The sequence below is a fragment of the Strix aluco genome, chromosome 3 (genome assembly GCF_031877795.1).
Source record: "Strix aluco isolate bStrAlu1 chromosome 3, bStrAlu1.hap1, whole genome shotgun sequence".
NCBI classification, from domain to species: Eukaryota; Metazoa; Chordata; class Aves; order Strigiformes; family Strigidae; genus Strix; species Strix aluco.
The window spans coordinates 110870386-110895370 of NC_133933.1; the positions used below are offsets into that span (position 1 = coordinate 110870386).

Sequence of the window (24985 nt, forward strand, 5' to 3'; positions counted from 1 at the left end):
TATGCCCACGTATTTTCATAGGGGCCAGTGTTTAGCTGTGTAGAGCAATCAGAAGCAGCTTGTAGAGGTACTGCTTAAAGTTGCCAGGAAAACAGAGCTATTTCCACTGCAAAAATATTTTTGTAGGTCAGAGGCACTGCATGAATACAGCAAATATTTTTACAGTGAAAATAAACAAGTCTGCATTAGTTTTCACCATTAACCCTTTGTTTTCAAATGCTCCCTCCCCCCCCCCCCCCTTAATTCTCCTTGTGTGGAATGTTTCATTTATGGATTTAGTCTGGTGATCATTTCTGTAGGTCTTTTCCTACTCCTTGTTATGGGAGCTTAATCAGTATCTATTTGCAATTTGCAAAAAAATTTCTTTTTTTTTCATCTAAAACTTTTTTTTAAATATGTAAATTTTTACAAGTTAAAACTCTGACTTAGAGGATAGTTTGTTTTGCCTTTTTGTCTGTTTACTTGCTTACTCACTTCTCTAGCCCATCCTTCCCAGAGACATCTGCCAGAAAAACCTCTACTGAACAAACTTCCCAAGTTTCTTGGTTATGATACTAAACATAGCACTATGCATGTAATGCAGTCTTAATGTGAACTCATTGTAGATTTTATTCCATATATTCATCCTCATTACGGACACTTGGTTCAGGTATCTGATACTAGCATACTGTGCATTGTGAGCATGGTCTGAGAAGATTTTACCCTAAACTAAGGTTTAAATGTAAAATAAAATATAATTACACTGGTGAAAATCTGCAGCTATCCTTATTCCAATAGAGATAACATTAGTACTTAAGTTAGTGGTTTTATCTGCAATGCTTGCCTACCTGACTCTGAACTCGGATCTCTGAATTTAGTTAATATTCATGTTTAGGAGCCAGTAAGCTACGGAAAAGAAAAAGAACAGATGGTATGATGGTAGGAAGATATATAATAATCCCAGATTTTTTCACATCAGACCACAAATTTTATGAATTTATATGGCCTAAAATACTGTGAATACGTTTGTTTTTAGGAGATTATAACTCATGTCATCGTACTTCAGCTTTGAATTTCACCCGGTATTTTTCTCCGGTAGTGACAAATTTCTAGATTGGAAGTATCGCAACTGATTCCAGGTTACCTACCTTTTTGTTTTCCTATCAATAAATTAACTTGTCTACATTTTTATTGCATGGTTTCCACACCTGGAAACCTGCTTTAGTTTTAGTAATTGGAAAGCGTTAGAAATATCACTTGTTCTAAGTTGATGCATGAGATATTTAAGAAAAAAAAAAGTATTGGTAAAATAGCTAACTTGCTTTTTTTGTGGAAAACTTGCAGAAATGGATAAATCATGGCAGAGTATATTTAAAATGCCTTAACTTCTTGTAAAAGTTGATGAAGGTACACAGTTTTATTATTTCCCCCTGTGTCTCTTTTAATAAATCAGAACAAGGAAATTTGGAAATACTTTCTTCCTCCTTTTTATAAATCAAACACAGTTTGTAGACTAAAGCACATATTTTTAATTCTAGGTTACTAAAGATGATTTCCAGACCTTTGATTATATACTTTGTATGGATGAGAGCAATCTAAGGTAATGTATGAAGAAATAGAACAAATTCACATGGATTACTTGCAGTGATGTCTCATAGGTCATGTTGAGGACAGATATCATGTTTTACTGCTTATCTTGTCTTGGTGTTTTTTTGGTTTTGGGTTTTTTTTTGTATCTTTGTGAATGGTATCCCAGTAGATGGATTCTTCACTTCTAATAAGTTCAATGAGATAGAAGTCAGTGATTTATTAGTGTGTTACATGCTGCTCAAGGATTAAGGACATGTAAATTTTGTATACTTTGTTCTATAGATGTGCAGCTGATACCTGTATAGTTAAGAATGAGGGCGCACTGTCTTCATCGAAGTTTTTCTAATTGCATGGGATCTGAAAGATGCTGTGTGGAAACTTGGAAGGGATTAAATGTGGTGTGGGTTTTTTCTTTTTTTTTAATAGTAATAGAGTGAGCTCTGAAATAAGTAAGGTTGTTAGCTGGGGGAAATCTTGTTTATTGTTGTTTAGCTACGTTCTAATTAAGTGTGTATTTTGAGATAATTTATGCTTTAGAAAGATTTGGTGAAGTAGCTGCCTAGTGTGAAAATTTGGATATCATTAGCAACAATTTTACTTATTTACATACATATTGATGATTGGGGTTAAAGGGCTGAGCTTTAGTAAACTACAAGTGTTAAAGTGCTTGTAAGGACTATCACTTGTAAAGTTAGTTTAAAAAAAAAAAACAAAAACAAAAAACAAACCTCCAAAACACCACAACTGACAACAAAACAAATCCCCCCCCCAAACCCTATTAGTAGCATGTAAAGACTTTTAGAATCAGCACCACATAGCTGAAATAGGTATAATTTTGTTGAATTTTCTAGAATGTGTTGAATGACCTCTCTTAAACAGCCTGCGTGAATGAAGGATATATAACACTTAGCTCTATTGCAATGTGTCAGGCAAAGACGTGACTAGGCTTCTATTTTCACCTGAGTTCTTAAATGGAAACTTCCTTCTGTATTAACAATTTATATGATATGAGCTGTAGAGCAAAAGAAACATCACAACTATAATAGGGATATTGCTACTGCTACATTTAAGTTTCACCTTAAACTTGCACCCAGTTCAACCATTTTGCCTGGGAATGCCTATTCATAGCACTAGGAGGGCAAGCTGATTCCAGGTGTTGATGGAGTGCCTGTCATATCAGAAAAGGAAGATTTGGGACATCCCTTTTCCGTAGTAGCAGAGCCACCTGGCCCTCTCCTGTTCATTAAGTGGTATGCCAAAAGCCTTGAAGGAAATGTTTAGACATTTTTTTAATAATAAAAGGCTAGAGAATTTATTGAAAATCTGTAAATTCAAGCAATAACTTCTCAGATGATAGAGGAATCCTGATTTTTCTTCAAGGAAAAACGGCATTGTGGTCTCACTGCTATTTTTAAACTCTCTGAAATTAATTTCTTAATCAGTATTAATTAATAATTAGAATTTAATTTCTTAAAACTGATTATGCTTATGTAAGGATTTACAGGGGTTTTTGCCTTTTAATGTTGGGTAAGTAAAATGATGAACTGGTATAGAGGTGTGTAATATTAAAAGAATTTAATATGTTCTGGGTGTTCAGCATTGTGAAAAATAGTAACAAGCTGCTTTTAATGTGAAGATGATGAGAGGTACATTTTAACTGCATTTGGTATAATGGATGGGGACAATACTATCTCAAAACTAGTATGTTTTATTAATGGGAGGCAATATAGAAGAAAGAGGATGTGACAACTGATGAAATGTCATAGTATGTCAAAGGGAAGGCAGGTGTTGCTCACCAATCTACCATTTTCTGTTAACTGAATGTGGTAGGAGTTCACATAAGTTAGAAGTAGTATTGAGAGAACATGCAGCATACCAATTTAAAACACTGATTTTGAACAGATGGGAGAAGCTCACTCAAACTTCTGGAAAAATATAGATAATTTCTGTTATTTTTGTTCAATACAAGCTAAAGGTAGATATTGAAGGTACTAATGATTGATTTGAGGAAGGAGTTGATGAACTTACTGTTACAAAGTTCTATTAAGCCTTAGATTGAGTGCCTGACTGCTTGTTTATGCTCTGAATTAAGTTCATGTATATGCCCTCCATACTTAGTTAAAAAACCCCCACACAACAAGAAACAAAAAAACCCAAGCAGTAGTATAGAGTCCACAGAATTAACTGAGTCCAGATGCATATTACTTTCCTGTGTTCTCTAGAAACAGTCATGAGCATCTCATGCTGATATCAAAAAAGTTCTGAGGAAAAATTAATGAGAACATTTTATTTTTTCTGTTACAGAGATCTGAAGAGGAAGAGTAACCAAGTTAAAGACTGCAAGGCCAAAATTGAACTACTTGGAAGTTACGATCCACAGAAACAACTTATCATTGAAGATCCATACTATGTATGTGTAAGAAATTCTTTGGGTAGCTTGATTAAAAATTGTGTATGTATATGTATATAATCTTTCCAGGTCCCACAGTTGACATGTGACATATAATCTGATGTTATACAAAGCCAAGTGTAAACATATTTTTTTTAAATGACTTAACAAAACAATATAAATTATTGGGATAGGAAAGGAAAACATGTTTTTATGCTTATAACAATCATTTAAATTTAAATAATGGAATGCATGTGTATTTTCAATATTGGGTGAAGCCATGGTTGGTCAGCCTCCTTGCAAAGAGGATACAATCAAGAAAGATAGAGACAAAAATGTGGACCCAGATGAACAAAGAAGTTGAATAGTATCAGCCAAGAGCAACCAGTTAGGTTAAGATTCATCAGTTTAGGAAAGAGCAGTGGATGAAGATGCAGTAGGGTTCCATAAAATTTTGATATCATGGGAAAAGCTGAATAATTACCCAAGAAGCACAGAATATCAAATCACATTAGTGGGAAGTGGGTTCAAAACAAAAAGAGGGTTTTGGTTTTGTGGGTTTTTTTTTTCCACATAGTGCTTCTTTAAACTGAAACTCAACGGGTTACTGCGAATATAAAGAAAAAATGAAAAGGCTTATAAGGGTTCAAAAAGTGAATGGAAGAAATTATGTGAAGGAAAGTTCATCCGGGACTGTTGAGTACAAAGTCACAGTGTTTGGCTGTGGAAATTCTTGAGCTGCAGGTAGTTCAAATTAGGGAGAAATATGCAAAAACTATCACCAAGTATTTATACTGTTCTTATTCTTCCCTAATATCGGTTATTTGCCATTACTGACAGCAGGAAACTAGTTTGGAAAAATTCTTTGTTTGAGCTAGTATTGCTAGTCTTACATTCTTTTTCTCTTGTTCTTTTCTAGGGGAATGAAAAGGACTTTGAAACTGTTTATGAGCAGTGTGTTAGATGCTGTAAAGCTTTTTTGGAGAAGTCTCGTTAATGCTTCATCATCTTATTTTTAAATGAAAATAATTAGCTGTTCCTGAAATACGTAAGGTTTACTTGATTGATGTATTTAAATTGTAAAATTATGCCTCAGTAAGTTCAGAACCGTTTCAGTTTAATTTTGCATTTTAGCTTTTTTGTCATCTAATTAAAAATATAGCAAAGGTTTAATTGGATTAGATGATCAACCATTTTGTCACATATCAATGTAATAATAAAGTATATCATTCAGAATAAATTTATCTGTAAACTCTTGCAGTGCTTTCTCACAAGCATTGCAAAATTAACATCTTGCTTCTTTATGTGCTATATTAACTAAACTGAGGTTTTCTCATTGTGCCCTTAGTGAGTTAATTTCAATCAACTCTCAATGGGAGTCTGTGAGATAATAGTTCATATATGATAACTTAGCAGAGTCATCCTAGTATCATTAGACAGCCTTTGGCCTGGAGCTGTTTCATATTGAGCCTGCTAGACTAAAAGAACTAACTGCCTACCCCCAGACAGACATTGCTCTTAGCACTATTTCAAAGCTTAGGCAAGCAAAACCTGTGTGTGTCATCAGGATCCTGTGAAAATGGGTTTCTGTATCAGTTTAAATGCTCAGTCAAAGAAGAAGTAATTTTTGTTCTAGTACTTTTTTATACTAATTAAGATTAACTCAGTTCAGAAATAGTGATTGATGTTAATAGGACTTCTCTGCCTAGTCTTCCTTTGGTCCTGTGGTCAATTTCTAGCACACTGATAAAAGCACATGTAACATGGCATTTAGTTTGTTTGAGGACAAAACAGGTCAGCTTAAAAGCCTAAATGTGGAATTTGCATTTTGTATCTCATAGTAGTAAAATACTCAAATCCATGCAATATAATCAGTGAGAAATTTGCTATAATCCATGTTCCTATGTGCTGCCAGACAATATTTTCAGATTTACTTAGGAGAATGGATAGCCTGTCAAAAGTGTTCTCTGAAAATATAGTTCAACCTGAAGACAGTCCATCTGTAATACAAAGTTAACAGGCAGACAGTAAATAGAAAGTTCTGCTCTAGGACAAAAAATTGTATGTTTTGCAAAAATCCATGCCTGTCTGTCTGGACATGGCCCTTCATTTCTGCCTTAGATGTAATGAATTAATGTAAAAGTACTGAGATAAGTAATGTAACTTGATACCATGATAATTTTCCTATTTTGAATAATACCAACATTGGTATGAACAAGCATTACTACATTATGTGTAAAACTGGATCGATAAAATTTGCTTTCTTATTATTTAGCCTTGTTTTTGCCTCTGCCTTCCAAACTAGTAGAGTAGCCTCTGTATGTCACCCACTCTGCCTTCTGGGAGAGGAATGCATTTTGACACGAGGACCCCGGTATTCCTGGGGAGGGAGGAATCCTGGTGTCACTCTGCGTGTGCTGCAGCCTGCACGATGGGGATTAAGTTTCCTGGGACTCTAGCTGTAGAACAGCTGTGTTTGTGTTAGGGAGGTTTCCGTTTTGTGCTAGAATTTCAATCAGATAGAAAGCTTAAGAACCTGCTTACAAAAAGGCAAGTGGTAGATGGAACACTTAAATGCAGAAGTCACGATCTTTGTGCATTATTGCAGTACCGATAGTTTTGACTTAAAGAACAAGCTAGGAATTTGCAAGTTAATAGCTGTTTCACTTCAGGGACAAAGAGTAGTGTATACAATATTTCAGGTCAGATCAAGCACTGACTTTGGAAAAAATTATTTTCCATTTCTTTTATGGATGCTTTGACAAAATAAATAAGGGAAAATGATGGGCAGTTAGGGACAAACCATCTTAAATGTGCTTTTATGCACTAACCTCAGAAGTGGAAGTATTTAGGCATAATCTAATGTTATTCTATGCCAGGATGACCATTTAAAATATTACAGTGAAAGTAAAAGTAACTCAGAAGACTGACAACATATTGGTTTGTGCTTTCCCATTCATGGCTGAATAGGAATTGAACCTATAGTTTCCTACATATTAAAGTTAAGATTTAAAAGTCTTAAATCTTTATCTTTGAGCTGCTGGGGTAACAGAAGGGAGATAAAAGGGTATGGTTGTTTACCTTCACTAGGCTTAGGAGTCTTCCTGTATAGTGATACTAAGTCAAAACTATTTGTGTTAAATTCAGTTCAGATTTTAAAAGTTTCAGCCTTGAGGTATATTTTTAGCAAGTAATCTATTGTCTGAATAATTTGTTAGCTCTCCTAGGAGGAAAAAGCTGATTGATTGGTTCTATCCTTAGTCGGTTTCTTTTGGAGGATGGGAAGGAGAGCACCATTGTATTTTAAAAAAATTTGTAGAATGCAAGAATACAGAAAGGAATTGCCTTCAGGAAGGACAGTTGCACGGTACTGTTAGTTGGGTTCCAAGGGAAACAGTGAATATAGGATCAATACACAAATTGTGTGTCATACGTACGACTAAGCTCTTACAGGTTTAAAGTACCACTCATGAAAAATGTACTGTTGAATGAAAAAAACACATGACTCCTCCTTCACCCTCTCCCCCACCACAGCTTGTTTTAGTTTAGGTAGTAAGCTTATACCTAAGACTAAATAAAAAAAATCCGCTATAGTATAATTGTATCTTCTGTCAAAGTATGCTGACTTCTGCTAAAACTAGAGAAAACTTCCATGTAATTAATTTATATATATATATATATACATTTATTAAGTCATTAAATAAATTACTATTTTCCTTTTACAAGGAAGTTTTCTAGAAAGTTTTTATTTAACCAGATTTCAGGTGTCCTACTACAGAAAGATTTATACTAATTTAAGCTCCTATGTCAAGTAATATGCTGTGATCTGATTTCAGTCAGTGGAACCAGGGAGAAGCACCCAAGTTCCAGCCATGTGCTTACTGCAGATGAGCAGCTAAGTGTATCCTATAGCAGTAGATTCCTTTTTTTTGATATGCATGTATTACTTCCATTGAGAAATGAAACTTTAGCATCTAGTGATCACTGAAAGCAAATACAAAATATGTACTTCTCCCTTACTAAATACAGCCATGTTCTAGGATGGGATTTTGTGCTTCTGCCATTTTTTTTTTTTTTCTTCTAAAGAGCTAGATGCTGAAGGCTCCTAAGTGTGAATTTCAAGAATCCCAGCTCCTAGCTATTTCTCAGGGTCGGGAGGGGTGTGTTTGGTTTTGTTTTTACATTTTGTGGTTTGAATTGAGGATAAAATGGAAGGTAAAGGTCAGTATTAAGATAAAAGTACCTGAGGTTTATCTATAGGCCACACATAAAAATTTTCTTCCTATTTGAGACATTTTATTATGACAACTAGATTTAATATCTGATTTAAGGAAGAAATGCAAATGTGTATCAAGTCTTCTTGAGTAAGCGTTCACTGACTCCTTAAAAAATTTACGATACTAAAATGATTTATTGGATGCTTACTGATAATATTACCTTGCACTATCATGAATAGACTGCAGATTTTTTCTGAAAAAAACCCAAACAAAACCTAAACAAACAAAAAACCCCAAAAGAACTGTTTGTCATAAAAAAAGATCCAAATTTATAATGCTGTAGAGAATTGGAGCAGCCTTGTGGTCTGGGCATTTTGTGGGATTGGATCACACTGATCTGTCCATCCTCACAAATCCATAGAGATTGTCCAAATTACTGGACTTCTCTGAGGTGGGTGTACCTTTCTTACTCTAGTGAACTGTTACTGGAAAGAGGTTTAAGCGTGGCTAAATGATAGTAGCTCCTGTAAGATAGCTTGTTTATCTGGATTCAGTGAACAGAAGGGAAACTGAAAACAACTTAATACCAAACACTTTATTACTTACGCTTGTTATTTACAGTATTTACATATTGCACGTTCGCTGGAATGTTTTATACATTATATAAAGTAAATTAATGGCAGCTTGTGTTTGTGTACAAAATTCATGCTCCACTGTCCAAAAAAATATGTCTACTTGGAATTACGTTCCTGTTTGTCATGCAATTTTTACTCCTAGGGTACAATGTGACCCCGGTGCAAGTCTGTTTTAACCAAACTTTAAAAAAATTGCATGAGCATGAAGGATATCAAGTGACCACAACTACTGTGGAGCAGATCTTTAGTAGTTCTAGATATACAAACAAACGTTCCTTAAAATTGTAGAATTAAGCAATAGAACATCAATTTTCTTGGTGAAATATTTGTGTTTACATAATTTTTGGCAGCATTACACATCAGTTGTAAAGTGTGTTTTTAAGTATGGAGCATTAAGTACTACTGGCAGTTATACTACTGTAAAGAATGTCAATCTGCAAACTGTTGACGACATACAAAACGCATGTTAAAAGAACTATGGGAAGTAGTCTGTCAATCTGCAAAAATAAATCTCTTGTTCACAATGGAGTATGTTATAAAGGTAATAAGTTCTATTTCCCTGTTGGTTTCCAAGGCACTTCTCTTGGTTCTTGGTGTTTCTTTTCATGGTAATAACATCTGGTGGATTAAAAGAAAGAAGAAAATTGCCTTTCATTATTTTTATACTCACATGTGTTTAAGAATGTATTTATCAAATTAAAAACAGTAAATAAAACTGGAGAATTCAGTAATAACTTTGGAAAGCTCCAATGGTGCATTTCTGATTTAGCTCAGTTTAGTTCATATCAGGCTGACTGCTAAATTACAGTTTTGTTTGTTAATCAAGACTGAAATTTTGGAATAGGGTGCCTTTTTGTGCTGGTTCATTTTAGGTAGACAGATTCGGAAAATACAGTTCCACCTATTCAAAATGTGCTCATAGTTATGTTTACCCTGTTTCTGAGAGCATCTGTGAAGTCAAAAAGTTAATAAACCTCAAGGATAGTATTAACAGATTGCAAGTTTCTGTCTTAATGTCTTGGAGTCAGGAAGCTGTTGATACGATGTCCGATAATACAAATCTGTCAAGGTTAGGTTTGAAGGATCTAGGAAGGATTTATGTTTCATTGGGCCTATTACTGAAGAAATTTGCACTCATATAAACAAGAAACAAACAGAAGTAACTTTCTGAGATTCAGTCATATAAATATAGCCCCTGGGATGTGCAAACACTGAGGCAACACAAACCAGGTAGGAGCTGCAGTAGTTCAATTTGCTGCCTGTTCTATTAACTCTTCCCAGGATAGTTTCCTGGAATGAAAGTAAAATCACTGATATGAAGTTGTGGGTTTCCACACTGCTTATGTATGTATGTTGTGCTCTGGAAATGTTAATTCAAACGTTGAGCAGTGAAGGTTTCCACAGCCCTTTTCTCCCACACCTTTAATCCTTCTGAGAAAATGTAATTTAACCATCTTTGTGTATACATATCTAGGGATCCATTCTCTCTCCAGTAACTTCTGAGTTTTTCTACAACATTTTCTAGACAGGTGACCATTGAATGCTGTAAGTCTACCTAGATCCATGTGTTTCTAAAATAACCTGTTAATGCCCTTATTTGAAGTGAAAAATGCACTATGCCTTATTAGTCAACAGGAACTGCAGGGGTAAAAGACAGTGCTCTTACATGTGAATAGATTCAGCTGAAGCTTGTGTGTCTCAACCACCAGAAGACCATGTGGGAGAGAAAAACCAGTGGTTCTCTGATACTAGAGTTCTGCTGATGTAATTTTTCACAGGTAAAACTTTCATGTTGCCTGTCTGAACATATGTCACTGTCTTTCCCATGGTCAGTGTGAATTCTTTGATATTTCGAGCTTCTCTACATTTTTCTACTGCTTAAGTATAATTTGTAATAGAATCATCTGAATGCAAAGTCAGTCGGAGTTGACATAATCCACTGGAAATCAAGCTATTGGTGCATACAGAAATACTTGTTAGTAGCATTTAAACATATTTAGTTTTGCAATTTTTTTAAGCTATTAGGAAATGTACTAATGTTACAGAAAAGCTTTATGTAATTTATGTTTTTCTGGCTTTGCAGATAGGACAAATACATTTTTTAAAAAAATATCCTTCCTTAGAGGGGAAACTTACATAAATTTTCCTTGTCTTGGATTTTCATCTAGCTTATTTTCTGTATGTATGCCCCTACTGTACCCTATTTAAACAGTGTTGTTTAAAAGTCATGTTTAAAAACAAAATAACATGCTTTTGGTTTGATCAGTGTGTGGTACAACTGACGAGTTAAACTGAGAGTTTAATAGTTTTTTTCAGGACTAATGGGAATATGCAGCTCACTGAGGGTGAAAAACTGGAAGTGGATAGGATGCTCATCTGTCATCTCACCTATACCTGCCTTTGTATGGATATCTCATGAAAAGCTCTGGGTCATAGATTCCCAGTGCTCAGCTAAACAGTTTTGTAAATCCCTGGCCTTTTCAGAAACCCTTGAAAAGGCCCCAGATTTTTAGTACTGATCAATCTGTTGTTCTTTTTTTTCCATTTCACATAGTCTATGTTATATGTATCCGTCTAGGAAAATTAGACTGGAATTTAGCTGAAGGATGGTGGTTAGGCTTAGTGAAGATCCTGAATACTATTTGACTACAATCTCTGTTGAGAACATAGGTAGCTATACAGCTCCTTTCTCCTCTTTTGATTCTTATTGATTTGATTCTATTTGATTCTTACTGATTTGATTATATTTGATTCTTGCTAATGCAAATTAAAAACAAAGAAAAAACCAAAACGCAAACCCAACCAGCAATATTAGCTGAAACCAACCAAACCATAGAATTGTTCCAATTTTAAAAAGCACAAATGAAAGCTATTGTAAAGGCATATTACAGCTTTCCAAGTTTGGTTCTAGGCATTATCTGTGCATGATGATAAACTCTGTAAGAGAAAGCTAATCTATGTAAGAGAATAATTTAGTGCTTTAAATATCAATATAAACTTTAAAATATTGTGCCAGTAGGGTTTTGTACCCGAACTTCCATGTGGTAACATCAAAAAATTCCTTCCCCAAGTATGAACACCCAGGTGGAAGTCTGCTCTAATGTGAGCGTCAGTCAGCTCACGGAGATCCCTGCATTGAAGGTGATAAAGATCTTAGTGTTACATCTGGTGCTAGCCACAGAGATCCCATAGTAAGGAAAGCTCAGAATTGCCTCTTAAGAAAGTTGGACTACCCATGCTAGTAAGCATGAACCCTGGCTGCCTATTTAATTCAAAGCAATAGTTCTGATAAAAGTCTTACATTGGTTATCCCGGGAGCTACCTGTCACCAAGCAGAGGTGATTGGACATGTCATGGGAAGTTGTAGATGATGGATCAAGCTGTACTTTCTAGAAAAAAAGGGTCTGCCTTCACTGAATAATAGGCAAAATCTAGATCTTAATTAAACCTTCACTTCTTTTATGAAATGAAAGTGTCTGACATTTCTTGAGTGCACTTGATGTTTGGATAACAAATTTTGTAAGAGAAAGCAATTAAAGGGCTGTTGTTTCTATTGTTATAAAACACTTGAAGCTAAATTTAAGAGCCCAAATATTCTGGTTTAAGAATAGTTTGAAATACTGAGTATATAGTATGGATATGGGATATTTAGTGTGGTTTCAGTTTTTTCTTTATGCATTTAAAGTGTCCCAAGTTTATCTTGTATTTTCAGGTTTTTTTAACATATATTACTAGTATGGTCAATACATCTTGAGGAGTTTACACAGATTTTTCAGAGTTCCAAAGGACATTTCAGTTATCAGTGTGCTTTTTAGGAATTTTATTAGCTTATTAGGAATTTTATAAAGAATCTTTAACCTTCATATGTATATATATTTATTCTTGCCCTATCATGTACTTTAAGCAAGAAATACTGTATCTGTTGCTTTTCCTTTAAATATAGTTAATTATATCTGCTTCTCTAGGAAACAAGCAGCTGTTAGATTTTTTCATATACTTTTTATAGTATATAAAGCTCATTTTCTCTGCTTACCCCAAGATTCCTATGACTTGCACCACTAGTATTTATTAGTGTAAAACTGTTTGTGTCACTAGTTTTACTTTGTTCATTTGAAAGAACTGTAGAAAGTTTAAAAAAAAGTTAAAAGTACATAAATACTTGTCAGTGTAATAATTAGAAGAAATCTTCAGAACGGAAGTATGTAATCATACGTGATAATGCAGTCCTTAGTCCTTGAACTACACCTTATGGTACAAGGAGGTTTTAAGCATATGTTACGAGATCACAAACACTTAAAGAGCAGGTAGTGGAAAAGGGAGGGCCCCAACAGTAGCAATTGCCATTTTCAAACAAAAGCAGTAAAATCTGTATGACTGTAGCCAAAGTAATTGTGATAAATGCTGTCAAAGAGGCCAGATTTTCTTTTTCAGATTCATCACCATCTGTCACAGGAAATCCACAAGATGTGAATAGGGAACTTTAGGTGAAGACTTCAGGAATGTTGTTCCTGACATTTCTTATCTGCTGCAGATATGGACAACATAATGGTTGTTGGATGTATCTGCATGGGGTGGAGCAAAGCAAGCATGGAGTATAGGAACTATTAGGAAACTGGGAGAAAAATGAGGCTGAAGAACAGAACAAAAAAAGAGAATCAAGGGCAGGACTCCAGCATAGCTGTGTTGAACACGAGAAGGTGTTGCAGAATAAAAGTAGTCTGAGACGATGCTGGTAGCAACCCAGGGAATGGGCCTGGGTTGCTGATTGGAAAAAAAGAAGAGGACTACTGAGTGATGCGGTAATACAAATATGCTGCTATGGCTTTACTCCTGCAACCTCAAGAAGTAAAAGTGCTGCTACTGGGCCCCCTGCGTTGCTAGTATCTGTGGGACAGACAAAGTGTGAACATATGCTCTAGAAAAAGAGACAGAAGATGGAGCCCAGTTACATATGTGTAGGATAAATGAGAAAAAGTGGAGGGGTCCCTAATACACTTGTATCGCAGATGCCCACCCACCTTAGGTATGTATTGTGATGTAATGGATGCTTAATTCCTTTTTTCACATCTTACTTTCTTGTTTGAGCTTATCACTGAGTTTCAATGTCTTGTGTGCTTTAAAGCTACAATAGTCCAAAATGCATTTTAAGTACAAATAAAAACCAAATCTATCCTTTGTTTTTTCTTCCCTCCCAGTTGGTCTCTAAACATGGACAGATATCTGTGGATCTGAAAAATGCACCAAAACTACTAGTTTGCCGAAGTATCAAAAAACAATAGTTGATCTATAGCCCAACCTACTCATAAGCCTCCAAGAAAATGAAAATCAGCTACTGACCAACACAGGAAATCTAATTTGTTGGGAAAAAAACAGTAGTTGTGGATAATTAAGAATGTGCTATTTCACTAGTTTATGATATAAGAGTTTAAAAAGATTATTTTAATTGTATTAGTGATCACAATTAATATAAATGGTCAAATTCTACCTGTGAATTTAGACCTTTGCGGAGAAGTATCACATCATAAAATTTTGTTACCTAATATTCAGGAGTTCGTCCGAGCTTGAGAACTGATACTAACTAGTAGCCTTATGGCAGAAACCAGAAGTGTTTACCTATTGCCAGACTGTAAATAAACTCTTACACTAGAAAGCCATCTTAAGAAATGGCTTTGAAATCTTGTCTTGCTATGTATAAGTGGCACTATGTTCAGAACTTTGAAACTTCTTGAAAACACCTTGGACTAATGATAACTATATACTTTGTGGAGAAAAAGGATGGTTTGGTAAGTGGAAAAATACATAACCCATTTCTCTATAGCTCAGTCTGTGAAATGATGAAAACAAATAAAGCCTGCATTATACTTTTCTGTGAGAGGGTATGTCTAGCCCACACAAATTTAACTGATGCAGTGGAAAAGCTTTGAGGAGGAAGGATGATTAATTTTATGGAGACACCTGTAGATCTCAAGGCCTATGTGGTAGAGAAAGCCTTCCTTTCCACTAATAGAGATTGCTTAAGAGTGCTGACAGTACTAATGATTTGTGTCTGTGAGGAGAATAACAGAAGTGGAGGCTTGTTACATTGAAACATGCCTACTAGTTGAGTAAAGGAGTTGTCTGGCAAAAAGAGATGGACTTTTTTTAAATAGACTCCCAGCTTGAGATGGGAGCAAATTTACTGTTCCTTCATATTATGAGTTTGTGTTTACATGATAGGATGTAAAGATACAGATCAAACTTTCTAAGGAAAGGGAGAATTCCCTACTCTGATGCATCTGTTTATTAGTATTGGTAACAATATTATTCACTTACTGTTCACAAATAAGTATCATATAATAGCTAATTTGTTCCTTGCTTTCTGGATTTTATAATTGAAAGGTTGAATCCCTGTCATCTTTCCTAGTTAGATCAAAGGATTTACCAAGTTGCTAACTTTTATTTGTCCTTACACTATTGTATTAATTGTACTATTAATTCATTGTTTCCACGATTCCATCCCTGAACACACGATGTATGGATAAGAGATTCATCTTTATGGCTGCATGTTTCAAATTAAGACAACAAGTAATGTAACAGTTACTGGACATTAGAAACATTCTGCATTGAAGCTGGGCTAGTTTAGGTATATTTTAGGAATTCAGGCAGAAAATATTTAAAGTGTTGAGTTTAGCGTAAAGTCAGGATGCTGAGTTACATCTAATGATTTAATGTATTACCTCTGCCCTGGCCATTAGAAAAGTCTTTCCTAATGTCTAGATGGAATCCTTTCTTGATGCAAAGTTAAACAAATTATGTCTTATTTATGCACACTGGATAGAGAGAATGGCTTGTAGCCACTTTTTATGAAATTGAACAGCTCCATCATGTTCCCCTGCAGTCTTTTCTTTAGGTTAAATAATCCCAATTCCTTTTAGCTGTGCTTGTAAATTGAGTTTTCTAGGTCTTTGATCATCCATGTTGCTCTTCAGGCTCTTACAAGAAGCACCCATATGTCTTCATGGTGTCCTTAATTAAATACAGTATTCCAGGAACACCTGATGATTTCAGGTGTTTATAAACAGTGTTTCTATTCATAAATTCCTGTATGTTGTTTGTCTTTTTTTAAGTGTGACATGGTTGACATGCTTACTTTGTGATCCACTGCAACCCCTACATTTTTTACAGAACTATGTCTAGCTATTCATAACTTACCTTTTATTTCTGCAGTTGATTACTCTTGTATGACTTCATAATTCTGCTCTTTCCTTTAAATTTTATCCTGTTTTTAGACTATCCACCTAATTTTCCAAGAATATGTTCAATTTCAAGATTGTACTCTATCATGGTTGCTTCTACACTACTGCCATCCATAAATATGCTGTCTTCTATCACCAAAGTTATTAATGAAATTATTAAACAATACCATACCCATAATGAAGCTGTGTGACTCTGCTCAATACTTTTTTCCAGTTTGACAGTGAAGCACTAATAACTTACTTGTATTTCTTTTCCAGACATTTGTACATTTATCTTGATCACATTTCCATAGCTTATGAGAATGCCATGCAAAATGGTGTCAATGCTTTAAAAAAATAAACTAAGATGCTTAACATCTATTGCTTTTTCTCACTGACTCTCTCCACAAGATGTGTATTTTGTCAGAGAGTGAAAATATCTTGGTTTGACAGCATTTGTTACTGACAAATCCATATGGGTTATTACATATCCCTTTGTCAGAGTTCACATTTTTGTCTCAGGTAAAGGTTGAGGACAGAATGTAAATTAGTCCTTTTGTATTATTGCATGTCAGTTTTCTAGAAATAGATAGTTTGAAGTACTTTTTTGGTTGGTTGGCTTTTGTTTTTATTTTGGCACATGGTGAAATTCTCCAAGTATTTGTAGGAATTAGAGTTACGTCTAGGCAAAAAGGGAGGGAATAAACCCATAGACATGAGAGGTGAACACAATGAAAATCCCAAGAAATCAGAGTAGCTTACAGTTAGTTTATCAATGCTACTAATAATACATTTTAATTAAATTACTATAAAAGCACCTGCAACCTATCTGCATTTATAAAGCTTTCATGTATAGCTAGTTATATATTAACTCATACTAAAATGTACACCATGGACCTACAGCTGCACATATAAAAGGGCTGCTGCTGCCAGTACAGGCAATTGTGCACTGAGTCAACTCTTCACAAATAAGCTACAGCTGTTGTGTTTTGTTCTGTAACAAATTCACTATCTGCTAACTGTATGCTGCTGTGAATAATTCACAGCTGATGCATGTGGACTTCTATATAATGACTTCCAGTAGGGGGTACCCTTTATTTATTGCCAATATTAGCCAGATTAAGCCAGTTACTTCAAGTACTCTGAGAGGGGAATGGGGAATACCTTAGCCAAAGGACAATTGTTATTATACTCCTATGAATTTTCATGTATGAAACAAAATCCACTGCTTTGCTGTGCAGCAGAATGTCATTACTGTTATGAAAAAACTTACCTTTATCCTTCCATGCACATTGGGCTTACTGCCAACCGAGTAAGAAGCCTGGCACATCTTTTATAGTCTGTCATGAAAAAAGACCATAAATAGATTACTAAAGTAACCAGTTTTGCCTTTAAAAATCAAAATTGGTAACGGTGTGCTTATTATTGTCATAATAAAGTTCAATGAACACCTTCATTTGCAAGAGTATAGAAATCAGCTCATTAGACTTGGAAATGGAGTGTGTAAAAATTGTGTAACTGAAAGCCATATCTAATGGCACATATAACTATGCAACTGACTTCTGCCTATGTACTACCTATAAACAAATAGCATGAATGTGCTTGGAGGCTCTCCAAGTGTACGCATGTATGAAAATTTATACATCTGTGTCCGTGCTTCAATGTGGAATCTAAACATGTGACTAGTATTTCCATACTAGAGGAAGAATAAGTAGTGCTCACTCGTCTTTGAAACTTAGCCCTCAGTCAGCAAGTCTATCAACTTAAGTACTGCAACTCTCCAATAAATTTTCTTCCTGGAAAAACTGTTAAATTAGACAAATAACATCTCCTAGTCATAGAAGTTTTAAGTCCAGCCTGAGTAGGTGACCACATCTTACAAATCCATTCATAACTGTATCAATTTTCATCTTAAAACTAGTAAAATTGTTTTTTCCACTCTATTCCTACTGTTAGTAGTTCTTCTTTTAGGTACCTTCTGCTTTTTGATGCATTCATAATAAGGGGTAGAACCAATGCAAAACTACAAAATCAACATTTTTTTTTTCTCTAATATGGCTAACAAAGCAATTATTGTGAAAGTTGGTTATGGACAGACAGCAGAGTAAATTACTTTTTAGGTGCTGATGATACTATGCTGTACAAAGTACTAGAAGTTATTCTGACAAAATGCTTTTGTACTGGCTGCCCCCATGTTGCAGCATCACAGATGCTTTTAATTTCTCTGTTGTTTGGCCTTTGAATTTCTACATAGAATGAACAGTAAGTATTACCTGACATCAGGATATTATCAAAAAGTAATATCATGCATGTCCATGAAGAATTAAAGCAGGTTGTTTACCTCATTTTTCTAGAAGAATGTTACTTTAAGGAGACGCTAGTCAGTCCAGTCCGGTGACTGATGTTGATTTTCGTTAGGCATTACTTCATTAATGAGTAACTACATCTAATGTTTCCTAGAGATGCAATGTTAACAATCCCTAACTCACAGCATAGATATGCTATAACTGCCATTCATACAAATTATCCTCCATTACCCAGACATTATGTTGGTGGGTATGTCACCTGTCAGGAGTAAAAGGCTAATTCAGACTTTAAGACCCAACTAGTTTTTAGCTTCACAGCTCGGAGTACTCATTAGTGCCGAGTCAAATGATGTTTGTGTTGTGAACCTTACAAAAAAGGTAATATGACTGTTTTGCTTGTTCAAAACAGACTAGTTATGAACAACTTCCATCTCCATCCATGTAAACAGAATGTGATCTTGTTAGCCATTATCTATAAATCCTTATCTTTCCAAGGTATTCCTAATCTGAAGCCTTACAAATAGGGAAAAAGTCTGCAATTCTTACCAAATATGCCTTTAAAATATATTGGACTGAAATATTTATTAATACTTAAAACTTGGAATCTGTAACTCTTGTTTCTATTCCCAGCTCTGCTACTGACCCAACTGGTTGACCTCAGACAAGTAAAATAAAGTGTGCTTCCATTCTGAAAAGGCTGTACTAAAATAGCGTCTGCTTAGTCAACAGGTCCACCTCAGTATGAATCTGGAGTAACATCTACTGACTGATAAATGTCAGTGTTTGATTTTCTTTTTTTTTAAATTCTCTGTGCCATTAACACTGATGAGATATCATAAGCTGCGTTTTCTTATTTGTGTCCATCAGCACTTTTTTAAAAGATTTTTTGTTTACTAAGCGTTAGGCAGTTACACTTTTGTAATTCACTGAAGACAAGCATTGCAAAGATCCACTGCCAACATCACTGGTAGATTGGTAGCTGAACAGTCAAAATATAAAATGTTCTACATAAATAATGAAATAATCCCACCTGCATTTCTGATCCTATCTTGAAATTGAAGCACTAGCAATTAAATATCAGAGGTTTGCAAAAGGAGTCGTGTTCCTATGAAAAACAAACACCTCTGGTTTGGAACCGAGGAGGCATACACATCAGTACCTAAGGAAGCAGTGTTTACAGCCATTCTATGCAGTGTGTTTGCCATGAAAAAGTTGTGTTTTCCTCACTGTAATGCTGATGCTGTTCTAGCAACGCTGTAAAGCGTACTTAGTATGTTAGAGCACTCCAAATTCTTCATTGCAAAGAATGTATTGTAACATTGTATCACTACTGGTACATTATAGAGCTATTTTAGAGTTTTCTGGGTTTTTATGAAAGTCTCTGGTTTTGGCACTTACATGCTGGGATGGTGCAGTCCCTTGTATTGTGATAAAGCCGATGAAAGTGTTTACTACATTTTGGGCTAAAGTAGAGTGGACCTGAAAGAAAGAAAAAATCAGTTATGAATCAGCACAGCTCACAGGAAGAAGAGTACAGTTTATGGTATGTATGTGAAATGATGGATATCAATGCAAAATTAAAACATACCTGTTAAATGCTTTAAAAATTTGTCTTTCATCCTCAGATCTCTGGGAACTATTTCTGTTGGACAGAAAAAAAAGTGTAGTCACTCTGCTGCACTGGAACTATGCTTGCCAAGCATAGTATGAGGACAGGGAATAAACTCTGTCCAGCGAACATCATCGCTACGTCCTGAGAGGGGCACAGAGGTCGGAAGTCATTTGCATACAGTAGGCCAAACTGCAAGCATTGTTTCACATAAGAAACCACTGTAAAATGCACTGTGAAACACACTGTGATGATGAAACAAGCAATGTCTGTTAGGTGTGCAGTCATTAACGCAGATGACGATTAACTGTAAGTCAGATTTTAGCTCTCTATGAATTGCATTACCAAGTTTAACTATAAATTCTTCCAGAAATTTTAGTTTGGAAATGACATATTCCACTAGCAGTAGAGACCCAAAGATATATTCAAGTTTGGTTTAGTGTCTTCTAATTCTCATGCAAATGTATCCACTCTTTTGTCACAGGTATGTTTGTACAAGCACTGTCCTGTGGTAATCATGAAACTGGATTGATCTACTTACAGGAATCTTTTTTTTTTTTCTCCCTCTAGCAGTAAATAAAATTCACAGGAAATTATCCCAAGCAAATTGCTCTCTCCTGGCTCCCTCCGTTTGTGGTTTACCGCCTTGCGTTTTGTGTTCAGCAGATGGCAAAATGAAACTGGTTTACTGAAATCCATTTTAGCCCTAACCCTTGCTTGTGTCTTCCTGATTTACAGCTATCTTTGATTGCTTTCTGTTACGAACTCTATGCTGATAGCTTAGTGCTGATTGTGTGTGGTACACTACATGGTGCTTTATTTATTTGACCATAAATGCCTGAGCAGCCTTTTTCATTCCCCTGACACCTCTTATCAGATATAAAGCAGAGAGCATTTCCATCCAGATCTGATTCACTTGTGAGGTTAGACACTTCTCGAAAGTCATTCTTCATTTACTTCTAACTTTAGTCAGTGTAAGTAAAATTGACCTTATCGTATTTGACCTAATTATGTCATGAAGAGCATTAAAAACACACATGCTTCACTCAGAAATTTCCCATGGGACAGGCTCACTGGGAAAGTGATGCCAAAACTGAAATGAAAGACTCTAAGCAGTAGTTCCTTTTCAGGGTTACTGGGAATAACTCCCATTTTAATAACAGAATGAAAAATCCTGCTTAGGAGTCAATGACACCACTAACTAATCTGCTCTGAAGTAGGTTTATTATTTACGTAGATAACTGTTCAACACACACCAATAGTTTTGCACCAATATGCTGATGCAGGGTGGCCAAAAAACATTCCCACGTTCCATGTTGAGATCGAGTTGTGCAGATCAGGATTCCCTGCTTAGCCTGGCCTCTTTAACTTTTCAACATTTATAAAACGAAATGTTCTCACTATGCTGATCTTAAGTGGAACAAAATTGTCTTCCTTTGTATATTCATTAATGATCCAGATGGAGAAGTAACATTTTCATGACAACCACCAACAAATGCAAATCGTGAGGATGTTTGAATATGGATAACAATGAAGAAAAGGTACAATGAAGCTTTATGAGATCAATAAAGCAAAAATAAATATCATACTAGCAAAATGAAAGCCAGTTTGGAAGAAGGTGAGTAGACATCTGCTGGAAAATATTCAGGAAGTCACTTTCAGTAGGAGGGGTAAGATAAGCAGCAGTAATGCTGTAGGGGTTTGGGAATGACTGAAGAGTAAATTAGACATGGCAGCAGCAGAAGCCAAATCAACTTTCAACTGGATGCACAGAAGTACATCACGAAACTGAGCGGTAACTATCCATCACTACGTGGTGTGGTACGACTGCTTCCGGATGCTCCGTACAACCCTGGACGTCTTACAAACAACCCTGGGCTTTCACCGGAGGTTAGAGAAGAGCCACTCAAACGAGTGGAGGGATGACTGCAGGAGTGTCCCAGGGTGGCCATAGCTGGTACAGTGACTGAGCAGTACTCTGTTCCAGTTCCCTAGTATTTCAAAGGTGCTACCTCTGGAGTACAAAAGGGACTAACAAGCAGGGTGAAAAGTTTAATGAAGCTGAACTGCAGGAAAAACTTCTAGATGTGAGATCTATAAGGACATGCTATAGTCCTGCAGGGGAATCCTTGCTAGGGTCATTTCCAAGAAAGACTTAAACCACGCATATTTTAAAAAGTGGTAAACTTCCAGGAAAAAGAGTGTTTTCATCCCTTATTTCTTTGATTTCAGCCCATTTCAGTCTTTTCCTTTATTAATAGGTTTCGTTCAAAGCTGGAAGTCGGACTTTCAGTTGAGTACATTATCCAGAGAGTAAGAGACTCTGAGATGCGAATGGAGTTTTTCCATTCCACATTTGCCGTCTGTGTCTGTTTCTGATACCAAGGGAAATGGGCAGGTATTTTGAGCGGTGAATTCTTGATATAAAATTAGTAACCTGATGTGATGTCTCATTCACCAAGGCACCCTAGAGAAAAAAAAAGGTCTCCTAAGTCATGGACTGTGACTTACCAACTCTCTGCTCGTCCTGGTATCCTCCGTAGTCTGCCACTTCCCTTCGATCTAAGTTATAGTCGTGCTTGGAGAAGTACTGCACCCCACTGTCCTTCTCCAGGTGGTACCTCTTCAGTTCCTGAATGATCTCCATGATCAGATTTAAGAGACTTTGCCGGTCCTTCAAATCTGCGGAGTCAGTTTTCTCTTTGCAATATCCTGCTGAGAGCATTAAGAGCACCAGCCCCAGCAGCCCAGGAGACCTCAGTCCGCTCATTGCAGTCTGACTTGAAGGGTGCCGGAGCAGACGGAAAGGAAGGATCCGCCGCTGTGGGAGGCCTCCTATTTCACTGGAGGAGAAAAACGGGGGTGGGTCGGAGGTGGGGAGACTCGGGGGGGTGAAATCTGACACATTCCGGGAGGAGAGCGCGTAGACAGCCCCGCAGGGTGCCCGGGCCGGAGCGCAGCCCGCTCGCAGCCCCCGCCGGGCTGCGGGGGGCCGGCAGCGCGGGGTGGGTGCGCCCGGGCCGGCAGCGCCCGCCCCGCCCCAGCGCCGCGGGCAGCGCCCGCCAGGCAGCGCGCGCCCCCGGGGCCCCGCGGGCGGCGCAACCGCGGAGCGGGGCGAGGCGAGGGGGGCCGCGGCCGGACCCCGCTCTCTCTCCCTGCGCCCCGGCGGAGCAGATCCCCGGGCGCGACGGGCTAGCGGCGCGTACCGCCCCGCCCCGCCCGCGGCCGCGGAGCGGAGGAGCGCGGGCGAAGGGCGACAACTTTCCCCGAAGTTTTTTTTTTGCCGGAGAGCCGCGGCAGCTGCGCACCGAGCGAGCTCCCCCCCGGCCCCCCCCTCCTCGCTGCGGGGCTCCGCGCCGCGGCTGCGGGCAGGAGCGGCGGGACGGCCGGTGCGCGGCTGGGGGGCAGCCGTCCAGGGGCAGCCGCCCGGCACAGGGCGCGGCAACGCCAGCTTCGCTCTCTCGGTCCGTTCGCCCTCCCAGCTCGGGGAAGGGGCGCCAGCGGCCACGGCCACCCCCACGGGGAGTAGCAGGGAGCGGCAACCGGCGGCGGCGGGGGACGTTGCCTCGGCCCCGGAGCCGCTGGCCTTCGGACGGCTCACTGCCCCCCGCGCCGGGGCCCGCGGCGGCGGCCCCCGCACACGGCAACCCCGCGCTGCGTGCGGCCGCTCTCCCGTGCCTCCTTCGCCGGCGGCCCCCGCCGCCCGCGGGCTGTCACCGGCGTGGCCCGTCACCGGCGTGGCCCCGCAGTGCCGCCGGCCCCGCCGCCCGCAGCGCTCCGGCTCGGCGGGGCGGGAGGGGTGGGGGCGTGGGGAGAGCGAGAGAGAGACGGGGAGGAAGGAGGGTTGCCGGCCCTTCCCGGCCGCTTTACCTGTCTCTCCGTCCCAGAAGCCGAGGTGTCTTCCCCTCGGGAGCCGCTCCCCCGGGTCTCCCCGGACGGCAGCAGCCCACGAGCGGCGGGGAGTCCAAGTTTTGCGCGGCTGGCCCGCCCACCCCCCTCCCGTCCCTGCGCTCCCGCCGTATCCACCAACTACTCCATCGCCGCCAGTCCCAGCGCAGCCGCTTATATAGGCTATAGGATGGACATGAGACGGCAGATAGTATCGACTTGGAAGTGGGTGGAAAACAATAAAAGTCCACTTGGCAACCTCGGGAGCGTCGCTGCTTGCACAAGCCCCCCCTTCTTGCCCTCCCTTCCCTCCCGCCCCGGTCCCCCCCGTCCCTCCCCCTCGCTCGGCTCTCCCGGGCAGGGCTCAGTCACTCCTTCGCCTCTCTCCGACGTAAGGAGACGGTCCCAAGCGTGTGTGTGGGGAGCGGGAGGGGGCGGCGGCAGGAAGATGGGGGACGGGTCTGGGGCGGGGGGGGGCGCGCCGCGCCCGAGCCTTTAATTAGAAACGCGCTGAGGAGCCTCTGAAATATTCATGGCCTTGGCGCGGCTCCCCGTCAGGCGGGTCCCCGGCCCCGCGGCCGCAGCCGCCGCGCTCCCCGCCGTGCCCCGCGGGGGGCCGGGCGGCGGGGGCGGGCGGGGAAGCCGCCTGTGTACCGGGAACTCCGGGCCGGGCTGCGGCGGGGAAGGGGAGATGTTGGGGCGGGGGCGAGCTGCCGGGGAAGAGGAGAGTTATTTTCTGCTCCCGCTGACCGGGAAGGCCGCGGAGAGGTGGCTGGAGCGGGGTCCGCGTGGAAGAGGCGGGCGTGTCGCCGTTCTCGCCGATTCTTGGCAAAGGCAGTCCCGGGGGGCGAGGCGGCTTCCTGGGCGCTCGGCGCGGCGCTGCCTGGAAGCGCTCCCAGCGGGGCCGGGTGGGGTGAGGAGGAGGAGGGCGAAGGCAGAGCCACCGGCAGCAGAGCCCCGCCGGCTGCCTCAGCCGCCGGCTCCCTCAGCAGAGGGTGACAGCCCGAGCGAAGCGGAGCCGGCGGCGGAGGCGTGGGGGGGGGGCACAGCCTGCCGGCAGCGCTGTGCTCCCCTGCAGAAGCCGGACCCCTCCTGCGACAGCCCCCGCCCCACCATAAGTGTGCTCGGCCCCAGTCCGCCGCCGCGCTCCCCGCGGAG

At 39.3% G+C, this 24985-nt stretch overlaps 2 protein-coding genes across 3 annotated transcripts in view; one reads left to right on the plus strand and one right to left on the minus strand.

The window, feature by feature from the left end:
• The window catches only part of ACP1 (acid phosphatase 1), a 22159-nt gene extending 12821 nt beyond the window's left edge, over nt 1-9338 (plus strand). For both annotated transcript variants that reach the window (XM_074819966.1, XM_074819965.1), the window contains exons 4-6: nt 1518-1579; nt 3874-3979; nt 4878-9338. In XM_074819966.1, the coding sequence (XP_074676067.1) occupies nt 1518-1579; nt 3874-3979; nt 4878-4955 (246 nt within the window). In that variant the 3' untranslated portion in view covers nt 4956-9338. The remainder of the gene's footprint in view (nt 1-1517; nt 1580-3873; nt 3980-4877) is intronic.
• Nucleotides 9297-22709, minus strand: ALKAL2 (ALK and LTK ligand 2). Its single transcript, XM_074819967.1, has 5 exons — nt 22451-22709; nt 19919-19972; nt 19729-19809; nt 17298-17364; nt 9297-9428 (listed from the first exon to the last, which is right to left on the minus strand). Exons 1-4 carry the CDS (start codon nt 22707-22709, stop codon nt 17300-17302), a joined length of 459 nt encoding a protein of 152 aa, XP_074676068.1. The 3' UTR covers nt 9297-9428; nt 17298-17299.
• Between the last annotated feature and the right edge of the window lie 2276 nt (nt 22710-24985).

What these genes read in the sequence shown, in the direction of transcription:
- ALKAL2 (XM_074819967.1), bottom strand. Translation starts at nt 22,709, where the DNA reads ATGAGCGGACTGAGGTCTCCTGGGCTGCTGGGGCTGGTGCTCTTAATG. An exon ending in CCAGGACGAGCAGAGAGTTG is followed by an intron (nt 19,973 to 22,450) that starts GTAAGTCACAGT and finishes TCTGTCCAACAG; the next exon opens with AAATAGTTCCCAGAGATCTG. An exon ending in ATTTTTAAAGCATTTAACAG is followed by an intron (nt 19,810 to 19,918) that starts GTATGTTTTAAT and finishes TCTTTCTTTCAG; the next exon opens with GTCCACTCTACTTTAGCCCA.